At 41.4% G+C, this 13,063-nt stretch overlaps 1 protein-coding gene across 1 annotated transcript in view; it reads left to right on the top strand.

The window, feature by feature from the left end:
- The window catches only part of Tnc (tenascin C), an 87,006-nt gene that overhangs the window by 17,464 nt on the left and 56,479 nt on the right, over positions 1 to 13,063 (top strand). Inside the window, exons 2-5 of the mRNA XM_051188023.1 lie at positions 5,909 to 6,490; positions 8,426 to 9,835; positions 11,416 to 11,679; positions 12,528 to 12,643. Coding sequence (XP_051043980.1) covers positions 6,034 to 6,490; positions 8,426 to 9,835; positions 11,416 to 11,679; positions 12,528 to 12,643 — 2,247 coding nt within the window. The 5' untranslated portion in view covers positions 5,909 to 6,033. The remainder of the gene's footprint in view (positions 1 to 5,908; positions 6,491 to 8,425; positions 9,836 to 11,415; positions 11,680 to 12,527; positions 12,644 to 13,063) is intronic.

The raw sequence follows: 13,063 nt of genomic DNA, 5'->3' as shown, positions 1-13,063 counted from the left end.
CCTCTCCTCTTCTCCCTTCAAATCTTCCCATATACCCCTCCCTGATGTCCTTCAAATTCATGGCCCTCTTTTCACTGTTACTGCATGCATGTATATCCCTAATTATAACCTGTTCAGGCCATATAATATTACTTATATGTATGTTTTCAGTGATGGCTTTTTAGCACTGGACAACCAATTGGTGCATTCTTCCCTGGGGAGGATCACTGCTTTCATTCCCAGCATTCTTCAGTTACTTAAGTTCTTTGTGTAGGGTTGAGGCCTCATGGGCTTTCCTGTCAACTTTCTCAATGTTCATTGGTGTCATCTTCATTCAGCTCACTTTTGGGTAGTCATGTGGGTGAGACTTTATGGGGTATAGCTTCTGATACTACTAAGTGACACAACCTCAAAAGCAAAGTCTCCTATCTTCTGGTTCTCACAATCTTTCTACCCAACCTTCTGCAATGTTCCCTGAAGCTTATGTGTGGGAATGTTTTGTAAATATATCCATTAGGACTGGGATCCACAACTATGCATTTTGATTAGTTGTGGTTTCCTGTAGTGGTCTCCATCTGCTGTGAAGAGAAATTTTTGTTTTTGTTGTTGTTTGTTTTGTTTTGTTTTGTTTTGTTTCGTAATTTTCCCCAGTTTTACTGAGGCAGAATTGAAAAGCATTGGTGAATAATGTGATTATTAGATAGACACACAGATAGAAATGGTTACCAGTTTAAAGGCAACCAACAACAGATATAGCACCTCACATAGCTGTTTTGTTTATATATGGCAATAACACCAAAGATCTTAGTGAATTCCAAATATACAATGTAATATTACTAATCCATTTCAACATAATGTTTCTCATAAATAAGTATATGCTATGGTAACTGTTTATGGATACTTATGTATAATCCTACAGTGAAACTTCCCACAAATATGTCATTATTTGTCAGTAACATCTGTATGTGCATTCTGCATGCATACCATTGACTTCCAACCTCTGGCCTTAGTGACTCTCTACTGTTGGTTGTAATCCTTGCTCAAGTGTGATTTTGATTCTATAATCTGATTTCTGTATGCATATGGAAAGCACTGTGAGTCTGGGCCAAATGTTTTCCATTAAGAGAATAGTTTTGAAAGACTAAACCACAGACAGCCTGTTCTGAAGAAATCGCTGGCCCAGTATCACGGACAATGATCCCAGCAGCAGCTCTCTGTCTCAGAGAAGCCTTGGCCAAAGTTCTGACCTCCCAGAAAAGAGCTCCACCCAACTCATTCACTCCCTTGTTCCTGCTACTGAATTAGACTAAGGCTAAGGGAATCCTAAGTCTGTAGCCATAGTCTTGCCATTCCTCTAAGGATTTCAGAATGTCTTTGATACTAGGCTAACTGAAATCCTGATGATTGTGCACTTGCATAGAGGAAGAGCTAGAAAGGTGATCCAGTAAGTAAAGGTGTGCAAACAATAATCCTGTTGACCTGAGTTTAGGTCCCTAGAAACTGTGTAATAGCCAGATGAAAAAGCAAGAGTATTTAACCCCAACACTCCTTCAGCAGGATGAGAAAAGGGGAGAGAATCACCTCAAAGTTCATGGACCAGATAGTACAGTACCCTCAGTACAGCAGAGAAGCAAGGAAAACCTTGTCTCCAACAAGATGGAAGATACGGCTGTCTCCCAAAAGTTGGTCTCTGCCCACCACATGTGCACATATGCATGTATACAGGCACACAAGCACAATTAAATATTTTTTAAATGAGGAAGTGGAGGAAAGAAAGAAACAGTGGGCTTAAGGGAAAAATGAATAGACTTTTGGAGAAGCAAGTACTTTTCAACAGTACCTTGAGAAATTGAGAGTAGCATTTTGCTAACCTGCTTCTCCAAACAAGACACAAGCAATCACACCCACTGGGTATAAAACCTATTTTCTTTTACATGGTAACTAAAAAGGTGCTTTGTATAAATTATCTCATTTTCTCTCACTTGTGGTTGGTTTTGATGTTGCCATTTTACAGATGTTAAAATAGAGGCCCAGACAAGCAATGTTTTACATCCTCTGCCATAGTTACAAGGTATAATTATATAAAATTTCTACCACCCAGTAATTTTTTTTATCTAAAGACAATTTCTAATACCTGTGTCTCATGTCTCATGTTAATAGTAAGAACAGAGTCAAGCTATAATTGTATCTGACTGCCTCAAGAGCAGATGTTCTGAAACAACATAAAGTAGATATTTGTGCATTTTAGTATTTGTAATTCCTTCCAGTAAAGATTGTTTCTGTGTCTGTTTCCTTGACTGACCTGTAACTTCATTAATGGTAGTAGAGCTGTCCATGACTGGTCTTTGAAACTCTACTATCCCAAGGCTATTCCAAGGCCTATTATCACACCATTCAACTCATCTCTACTGAAAAAGAAAAAGATAAAAAATAACAAACCATTTTTAAGTGAATTACGTGACAAGTCTCTGTGGCAATTGGTGCCCACTGACATGTTCCTGGGCACCAGTTAAGGAATTGGGACCCTATCTCCAATAGATAATGATTAGCCAATGCTAAAATTGAGAACCTCAGTATTTTCTCTTTATGTTTTTTCACCCAGAGTGTGCTGGATTTACTCAAGTGAGAGGGTCAGATGTCCTTGGAAAACAAATCCACACTTACGGCTGTTTCCTGGCTCCTGGTTCTTCCTGACACATTCCAGGAAGGAATTTATGGATGTTGGGAGGGACAAGGGGTGAGGAATTTGTAGACCATTTTAGAAGCTTGTGTTAGCAGCCACATGCTTGACTGAGTACAATAAAATTTACTTCCCTGTAAGCCAGAAGAAAATTTTGCTGTAATACCTTAGAGTTGCCAAAATGATGTGGAAACAAGTTTCATCTGCATTTAAAAAAAAATGGAATCATTGTTTTTCTATCCAAGTCAAGGATATTCCTTGTATGTACCTAAGTAAAAAGGTAAATAAATAAATAAACACATTCCACGAGTTACTAATCATGATGTCATCAGTATTAATTCAGAAGTATATCTCCAACCACATAAGGCTATCCAGATAAGGAGGATACATGCCTAAAACTGAAATCATTTATTGTTTATTCTCCAGCTGTGACCAGGGAAAATATTCAAAGATTAACTCCTTTATCAAATAACCATCTCTGGCAAGACGTCTAAAAATAACCCTTAGATTATTTCATGCTGGTTCTTAAAGGTTAAAATCTCCATGTGCTGATGTGTGGGTTCTTGTCATCAGTTTTGTCATCCATTAGTACAACAGCCCTTGTCCTTTTGGAAACAAGAGGACTACCCCACAACTGCTTCCCTGGGATTTGTAAGTGGTGATACTGCCCCCACTCAATGCTATGAGTAAAGAAGCACAAGTCATCAACTTCCAACAAAATTGTTCCCGGGCCCTTTATTACTAGTCACTTTCCATAAATATAAAAGTCTATGGGGCAGGAGAAATGACTCTGCCATTACGAGCACTTGCTGCACTTCAGAGGAGCCAGGTGTGGTTCCCAGCACACGTGGCACCTCAGAACCATCTATAACTTGAATTGCAAGGGGTATGACTCTTCTGTCCTCCACAGTCAATAAGCATTCATGTGGTATACTAATACACATGTAGGTAAACATTCACTCATGTCATAGGTTTTTTTCAATCACCTATCTGTGTTTTTAGAGCCTTTGTTGATTAAATTGTTCTGAAATTATAAAAACACAGTTATCTGAACTTGATTCCCCATGTCAAACCTAAATATCTAAAACTGTAATATCAACTACTTTCCACAAAGTCTGCCCTCAAAGGAGACATGAACCAGCCAGTTGTACAGATGCAGGAGAATATTTTGCATTGCTAACATCATTACTTCTCCCCATTTCAACCCTCACTAGAGCACATATTTCTGCTTCTAGCAAATTGTTCTTCACAAAGGCTTACTTTCTCATACACTGGTGATTTCTACATCTTCTCTGACCTTGATCCAACTTGTCACTGAATTTGGAACTGAAATCCACTGAGAGGTCAAGTTTTTGTTTAAGGAACTATTGGCATAGATTCTTACTACGTTGTAATCCCAACAATGCAAAACAATGATATGTCCTGTTGAATGAGTGTCTTTATGGGACAGACAACCTACTCAAGCTCTCAAGCTCTAGTATAGATCTCTAATCCTTAATTCCCCTGTGTGTGTGTGTGTGTGTGTGTGTGTGTGTGTGTGTGTGTGTGTGTGTGTGTTTTGGTTTTGGATTTTTGACTTGGTGTGAAACTTGCAGATTAGGCAGGAGCCTTGGGGATCTACAGGAATGTGACTTTTACATTGATTCTGGACATCAAACTCAAGTCCCTGTGCTTTTATGACAAGCACTTTACTAACTGAGCCATTTTTGAAATTGTTTTGACCCCTATTTTATAAATGAGTCATGGATTAGATGGTAAAGTCTTGCCCAAGTTACTGAGCGAGAAATGAGCGAGAAAATGATTCAACACTGAAGATGTGGTTGATCTTTCCCAAATCACAGGAGAATCCCCAGCCCTCAAAGCACCATGAGCTGATGTGACGGTAACCCTCATGATATTATCCCTCCCCATGTATCTGTTAACTACACAGTGAAATAGCCTCCTCTTTCCCACATTATCCTTAATTGTTACTTTGGGGTCTCAACCAACAGCTCAGGCATATCTCTTAATGAAAGAAAACCATAAGAAACTTTATATGATGAATAGATTACTCTCAAATGTTTGGAAATCATTATTTTGTAAGTCTTAAAATCAGCCTAAGTTTAGCTTGGCATTCATATTTTCACTCAGTAATTTCTCAACCACCTCTGACAGTTCCCCTTTCCTATCTCCTGTTTATGCATATGAATGGCTATGTGAAGATAGCTTAGCAATCAGAATATTTGAATGTACATCTTCCCCATTACGTCTCATCCTAAAGTGTATCCTTTCCAATAACTCAGACTGTCATTCTTTGGATATCCCCTTTGTTTTATAAAGCCATAAGCAGCTGACTCCTATGTCCAGGAAACAAATCATCTGCATTCTTGCTTTTCTTTGTCTCCTAAATACTGAAGGAATTATTCCATTTTCTCCTTAGTTCTGTTGCTAAGCCCCAAAAGAGTAGACACTGGTCGTGTATTTATTTCTACCACCCACAGACTTTAGTTGCTATAGAAAATTCAGTATAAATTCTGTCAGCACTAGTCTATCATGAAGCTCATGGACATCTCCTAATTTGAATACTTGGTTCAGAAATACTGTCAATTTCTTCTAAACCTGAGACTGTGGAATGTTCTGGATAGATAAATCAAGGAGAAGAAGATATGAGGTGTGAAGAATGAATATTATGTAAGAGCTACATGACTAGGAAGAAACATTTTTCCTCTGAGTTCTTCCCTCTTCCCCTCTGTCTCCCATGATAGAGAGAAACAGCAGTGCTTACCTCAGCTTGGAGACTCAGTAATTATAGTCAGGAGAACATCTCCTGGGGCAACAAGCCTTCTCGGAATCATAAACATTCCCTCAGAAGGCATGATGCATAAATACTGAGAACCAATGAATGATTTCTCCATGATGTTCCCATTATATGAGTCTTTTAACCCCATCATAGGCCATGATTTTCACTGTAAAAAGTGAAATGAGGAAAATTAACTTACCCAAGTGCCTGTATCTGAAGGGGAGATATAAACCCATGTCTACCTTATTCTAACATATTGCCATGGTTTTCTATTCTCTACTGTCTCTTTACATTTCCAAAAGTTTAATGATGAGGAAGTAACATTATTCCTTCAAACTTACAAGATTCTTCTAGAGGATCTAAAAATCTTCAGACAGATGAGACATCAAACCAAACTTTACTCAGAATTAGAGCCACTCCATAGTGTACATCAACCATAGACACAAATAACTATTGTTTTCCTTTTATAGATTGTTCTTCCAAGAAGATTGGGGACATCCAACTGTTTTCCATTAAATACATCTAAATATCAAATTCTACTGGAAGTTAAGATATCATACATATCTAAAGACACCTAGCCAAATTAACCTCCACCATGGGGGCCATGACCTGGCTACTGCCAGGCATCTTTCTAGCTTTGCTTGCCCTCACTTCTGAAGGTGCAGTCCTCAAGAAAGTCATCCGGCACAAGCGACAGAGTGGACTGAACATGACCCTGCCAGAGGAGAATCAGCCAGTGGTATTCAACCATGTCTATAATATCAAGTTGCCCATGGGCTCTCAGTGCTCAGTGGATCTGGAGTCAGTGAATGGGGAGAAAGATCTGACCCCCACACCAGAGTCCAGTGGAAGTTTCCAGGAACACACAGTGGATGGGGAAAACCAGATTGTGTTCACACACCGCATCAACATACCCCGCAGGGCCTGTGGCTGTGCTGCAGCGCCGGATGTGAAGGAGCTCCTGAGCAGGCTGGAGGAGCTGGAGATGCTGGTATCTTCTTTAAGGGATCAGTGCACCATGGGTACAGGCTGTTGTCTCCAACCTGCAGAAGGTAAGACCCAGGATTGGTTGCTTCTGTTTGTGTCCAAGTAGGAAAATGATGAGCAGAAAAGAATCCATGAGTAGTTTCTAAGACTGGTTTCCTGAGAAACTAGACAGTCAAGGTGATCATTTCAAAAGAAAATTGAGGTCAAGTAAATGTGGAGAGTGCAGCCATCTCTTCTGTTCTTGAAAGAGTTATGGTAATAATAGTTCTTTTACCAATTTTCCAGCATATATATATATATATATATATATATATATATATATATATATGAAAACTATGCTTCTTAAAGCCCCATTTCACTTTAATTGTATCTTTTAGATTTATTGGTCTGAAAAGTTGGCTCAGCATTTAAGAGTAGTTAATCTCCTAGAGGGTCCAGGTTCCGTTCCCTTCACCTACACAGATACTCACATCTGTAACTCCACTCCCCAGGGATCAATACCTTCTTCTAATCTGAGCATGCACCAGGCACACAAGTGATACATGCTCACACATGCAGGCCATGCACTCATTTATACAATGTAAAAAACTAAATCTAAATATTGTAAGATTTATTTATTTATTTTACTATTTTTGTGTGTGTATGTGAGTGTGTGCACATGGGTGTCTTTACAGGCATGCTTTCCTGTATACATGTGCCAAGGCCAAAAGAGGACATTGGGAATCCCTCTCCATCATTCCCTGACTATTCCTTTGAGACAGTACCTCTCCCTGAACCTAGGGCTCTCATTTTCTTAGCTAAGCTAGAAACCAGCAATCCCCAGTGGTGCCTCTGCCTCTAATCATTCAGGAGATGAGATTATAGGCATATGTGAGACACATAGCTCTTAGGCACTGGGATCTGAGTCCTATGCCTCATGATTAAACAGCAAGCATTCTTAAATGTTGAGCCATTATCTCTCCAGTGCCCACTTTAATTATATCTTAGTCAAACATGTTTGACCCTGAAATCTAATTCTTAGTTACCCTAAACTATCTGAGAATAACACAACATTCCTTCTCCCAAGGGCGCTCTCTCAAAAAGACTACTGTAGCCATGTCAATTCATTGTACAATTAGGGAAGCAGAGGCCCAAAAGAGGGTAAGTTCTCAGTGCCCTGTTGAGTTAGGTCTTAACAGGGCCTTCCACAGTTCTGTGTTCTTACAAATGCAAGTTTCTGCAAGTGTGGTGCTGAGTCTGTAGGAATTAGGAAGAAAGTATTGGAATGAGATAGGCCACATTGTGATAATGTGAACATGGTCTGGTCAAGACTGATACATACAGACAGCTCTATGCACCAGACACTGTGTTTATCTTGTATGATCCTCCCAACAACAGGTAAACATCCCTCTGTAAATTAAAGAATTAGCATTTTAAAAGTTGACCAACTGTCACAGGATAACTCAGTGATAAAGAAAGACATGGACTTCAGATGTGCCTGGGTATCTTCACTCTCCTTGAGGGATATCCTGGGCCCTTGTGCATCCACTCCAGGAGTAATGCAGTGTTGGAGTTAACATTATCTCCATTCCTTGAGGTCCATAGCACTACAAAAGCCTTCACTTCAGAAATGAGTGTCTGTTTCTACCACTTAGAAAATACTACCAGAAAGGACCTTGAGAATAACTTGTAGAGTGTTCCTGACTGCCATATGCAAGGATAGCTGTGGGACTCTAGGCTTCTAAGGCAATTTTTAGAAGTTTATGTTTATTAATAAACCAATTCATTTTCTAGCTGTCAACTCCTTTGGGAGAAATGTAAGAGAGAAGACACAGTCACAGTAGGTTTAATGAATATGAGTAGGTTGAATATGAGTTCCAGCTTATTTTCTTCACTAAGCATCTCTCTCCAAGCCAGGTGATGACTAAGGATACAGCTGAATTTCCATCCGGGTTTTTCATGTGAGTACCAAGAAACTACTCCAATGGAACTCAGCTAAGTACCTGTTATCTTCATTGCAGGCCGTCTGGACACTAGGCCCTTCTGCAGTGGCCGAGGCAATTTCAGTACTGAAGGATGTGGCTGTATTTGTGAGCCAGGCTGGAAAGGCCCCAACTGCTCTGAGCCTGAATGTCCTGGAAACTGCAACCTCCGAGGCCAGTGCCTTGATGGACAGTGTGTCTGTGATGAGGGTTTCACTGGTGAGGACTGCAGTCAGCTGGCCTGTCCCAGTGACTGCAATGACCAGGGCAGGTGTGTGAATGGAGTCTGTGTGTGCTTTGAAGGCTATGCCGGGGTTGACTGTGGCCTGGAAGTCTGCCCAGTGCCCTGCAGTGAGGAGCATGGGATGTGCGTGGATGGCAGGTGCGTGTGCAAAGATGGCTTTGCTGGCGATGACTGCAATGAGCCCCTGTGCCTCAACAACTGCTACAACCGTGGGCGATGCATAGAGAATGAGTGTGTGTGTGATGAGGGCTTCACAGGGGAGGACTGCAGTGAGCTCATCTGCCCCAATGACTGCTTCGACCGTGGCCGCTGTGTCAATGGCACCTGCTACTGTGAGGAAGGTTTTACGGGCGAAGACTGTGGTGAGCTCACCTGCCCTAATAACTGCCAGGGCCATGGCCAGTGTGAGGAGGGACAGTGTGTTTGTGATGAGGGCTTTGCCGGTGCAGACTGCAGTGAAAAGCGATGTCCCGAAGATTGTCATCACCGTGGACGCTGTGTTAATGGGCAATGTGAATGTGATGATGGTTTCACAGGGGCTGACTGTGGGGATCTACAGTGTCCCAATGGCTGCAGTGGGCATGGCCGCTGTGTCAATGGACAATGTGTGTGTGATGAGGGTTACACTGGAGAAGACTGCAGTCAACAGCGATGCCCCAATGACTGCCATAACCGGGGCCGTTGTGTACAGGGCAAGTGCATATGTGAACAAGGCTTCAAGGGCTTTGACTGTAGTGAGATGAGCTGTCCCAATGACTGCCATGGCCATGGCCGCTGTGTGAATGGCATGTGCATCTGTGATGATGACTACACTGGGGAAGACTGCAGAGACCTTCGCTGTCCCAGGGACTGTAGCCAGCGGGGACGCTGTGTGGATGGGCAATGTATATGTGAGGATGGCTTCACCGGCCCTGACTGTGCTGAACTCTCCTGCCCCAATGACTGCTATGGACATGGCCGCTGTGTGAATGGCCAGTGCATCTGCCATGAGGGCTTCACTGGCAAAGAGTGCAATGAGAAAAGGTGCCCCAGTGACTGCCATGGCCAAGGCCGCTGTGAAGATGGCCAGTGCATCTGTTATGAAGGCTTCACAGGCCTGGACTGTGGGCAGCGCTCCTGCACCAATGACTGCAGCAATCAGGGACAATGTGTTTCAGGCCGCTGCATCTGCAATGAAGGATACACAGGGGAAGACTGCTCTGAGGGTGAGTATCAGCAAGCAGGCATCAAGTAGTCCTGATGGTGTATATATCTGATATCTATCAGAGAAAGATATTTGGATTTATCAACACACTAACTCTTTTTATGCATATTGTTAGTGTATTTCTGATAAACATACACTCTTTCTCTGACTCTTTGTGGGGTTTGTGGTCAGTCTCTCGGAAAAGGGCAATCTGGACTCTCATAGAACTGATGTTACTGTCCAAACGACTCAGAGGTGCTACTTAAACCTATCTACCTCATCTATATTGAGTCTACCATCCAATGCCCTTTGCTAAATTTCAGCTTCTTTTCCTTCTCTGTTTTGCCTCTGCAATAACAGCAAACAAACTTCTTCCATTTGAAGGGAAGTGATAATTCAGCTAGACTATGTAGACATTGTTGTTATAGAAGGTGAACTTATTAATGCAGTCTGCTATAGAATATCTACTGGTTACCTGGGAATTAGACATGTCCATTAAGTTTTCTTTTCATGCTATCTTTATCCAAGGTCTGTGAGCATCTCCCAAAGGAACACTGTTCCTAGCAGTTACCTCAAGCAGAGAATATAGTATGTGTCCAGGAAACATTGGCTAAATACAGCAAAGAACAAAAACACTCATGTTCAATGGCAGTCTTCTGTATTTCTCTCATTCTCATCATGATAGAGAAGATCTGCCAAAGGTAGATAGGAGCAAATAAATAGCTCTAGTGTTTAGTATGGCTGAATTATGCAAGCTCAGCCAAGAGATGTCAGTTCCAAACCTGATGTAGGCAACCTCAGAAAACCCTCTTGACCTCACTCAAATCTAAGGATCAAAAGAGTCTGGCTAAATGGACATTCTAAGACTACCCACAGGGAGGCAAGCTGAGATGATGCTTTCCTGTACCCATGGTCCAAGTGTGAGCTAGGACACGGAAAGTGGAAAAGTAAGATGGACCAGGTCACATGCAGTGTTGAAAGCAACACTATTAGCCAGCATGAAGTCAATGGACTAATGGATTACAAAGTTACTTCTGATGATAAAGGTCTGCAAGCCCAGCTACTATAGAAGCAGAGGCAAGATCTCAAATTCAAGAAATAGAGGAGGAGGGTTTAATTATAGGGGAAATGATAGAACTCCTTTGAATATTATGTAAGATTTCTTTATTTCATTTTATATGTATTAGTATTTATTTTGAATGTGTGTATGTATACCACATGTGAGCCTGTACCTACAGTTGTTAAAAGAGGGTATCATATCCCCTGGAACTGGAGTTATGGGCAGTTGTGACCCACATATGGGTGCTGTGAATGGAATCCTGGTCCTCTGCAAGAGTAAAAGTGTTTAATTCCTCTAGCCCCTTCATTAATAGAACTCTTACCTAGTATGCACAGGACCCTAGGTTTAGACACCATTAAAAAGAAAAGGATTAATCACAGCAGGGTTCTGGCTGAGTCTGGAGTGTTAAGAACAACATGTTCCAAGAGAAGAAACACATCAACTCTTTATTGCAAATAGTGGAAGAGACTTGTCAAGGGAATTAAACTCATAGGGCACTATAGGTATACTCTTGACTCAAAATCCTTTCTTATTCCTTCCAGTGTCCCCTCCCAAAGACCTTATTGTAACTGAAGTAACAGAAGAGACCGTAAACCTGGCCTGGGACAATGAAATGAGGGTCACAGAGTACCTCATTATGTACACACCTACCCATGCTGATGGCCTGGAGATGCAGTTCCGTGTGCCTGGGGACCAGACTTCCACCACTATCCGAGAGTTGGAGCCAGGAGTGGAGTACTTCATTCGTGTGTTTGCCATCTTGGAGAACAAGAGGAGCATTCCTGTCAGTGCCAGGGTTGCCACCTGTGAGTAGGCAAAGCTCATCTGACCTGGGTCTAGCTATGCAGCACTATGCACACTTTGTTTTAGTGCTCAATATATACTAACAAATGTCACCCAATAAGACAGAAGCATTTTTATGAGGAAATTGAGAATAAATAGTTTATCATCTCTTCTCAAATCCCACAGCTAACAAAGATGGAGTTGGGCTGTGACCTAGGCAGTCTTAGAAGAATAGATCTTAGCCATCTTACCAGCATTGTATGAAATTCTGTTCTACCAAACTCACTTTCTTTTTCAAGTTGTTTTGTTTTTAAGAGTCTAGCATCAGCACAATTATTTTTATGTCTGAAAACCAAGCTGTGGCTCAAAACCGGCCCTTACTTGCTAAGCAATAACATCATCAGCCTCTCCTTACTGACTTTACACTGCATGCCAAGAGCCAGGCCAGAAGACTTCATGGAACATATCACTCAGTCCTTGGTGCATTCCCAAATACAGACACAGTTAGTTACCATCTTCTCCTAGGAAAAGAAATGATCTCAGTGTTTTGTGTAAACCTTGTCCAAGGTCACAATGTTATCAGTGGCGAACTTAGATGCTGGTCTACATCTGTCTGATTCCAAATCCTATGCATGCTTTGTTAGTTCAATCATATAACACTACAAATAGACAGCCATATGATTGGACATAATAGATATTTTCATATTTTCTCACAATATGCAGCATCCTGAAAAGCCTTTAAGTAGATTCTAGATCTGGTTATCAGCCTTAAAGTAACAGCTGCCCATCATAGGTTTAGTGGATCCATAGCTACATGGCCTCTACCAAGGATCTTGACTTTCTTACATCCTATTTGTACTGTTCCTTACAGACTTGCCTGCACCTGAAGGACTAAGATTCAAGTCCATCAAGGAGACATCTGTGGAAGTAGAGTGGGATCCTCTAGACATTGCTTTTGAAACGTGGGAGATCATCTTCCGGAATATGGTGAGGGGCTCCATGGAGAAGGAGTATTTGACACAGAGAATCTGCAGAGTGGACAAAAGTTCCAGCAGACATTCATTATCACTCGGCTTCCTTTGTTTTGTATGGAAGACTGGTCACTATCACTTTGTGTGTTCACATGCATATCTTAAGTTGATTTTCCCCTGCTGTTATTAACTGAAAAAGTATAGCACTTAGGAATAAGAGTTCAGATAAATGCAAATTAAGTCATCTATACCTGTCATCTTGTAAATCTCTATTTGGAGACAACAGAAACAGAACTAGTCTGTCCCATACAGTATCTCCTGGCAGGTCTCAAATTTAAATAGATTTTCCCAAGCTCCAAAGAGTAGCTAAAGCAGGTTGTTGGTTGTAACTCGGGCCCTGTTCCCAATTATCTGAGACCACAGGACCATAAGCCAA

Source organism: Phodopus roborovskii, unplaced genomic scaffold, assembly GCF_943737965.1.
Source record: "Phodopus roborovskii unplaced genomic scaffold, PHOROB, whole genome shotgun sequence".
Lineage (NCBI taxonomy): Eukaryota > Metazoa > Chordata > Mammalia > Rodentia > Cricetidae > Phodopus > Phodopus roborovskii.
Note: the sequence above shows the minus strand (reverse complement) of the source record. Positions and strands in the feature narration are given on the sequence as shown.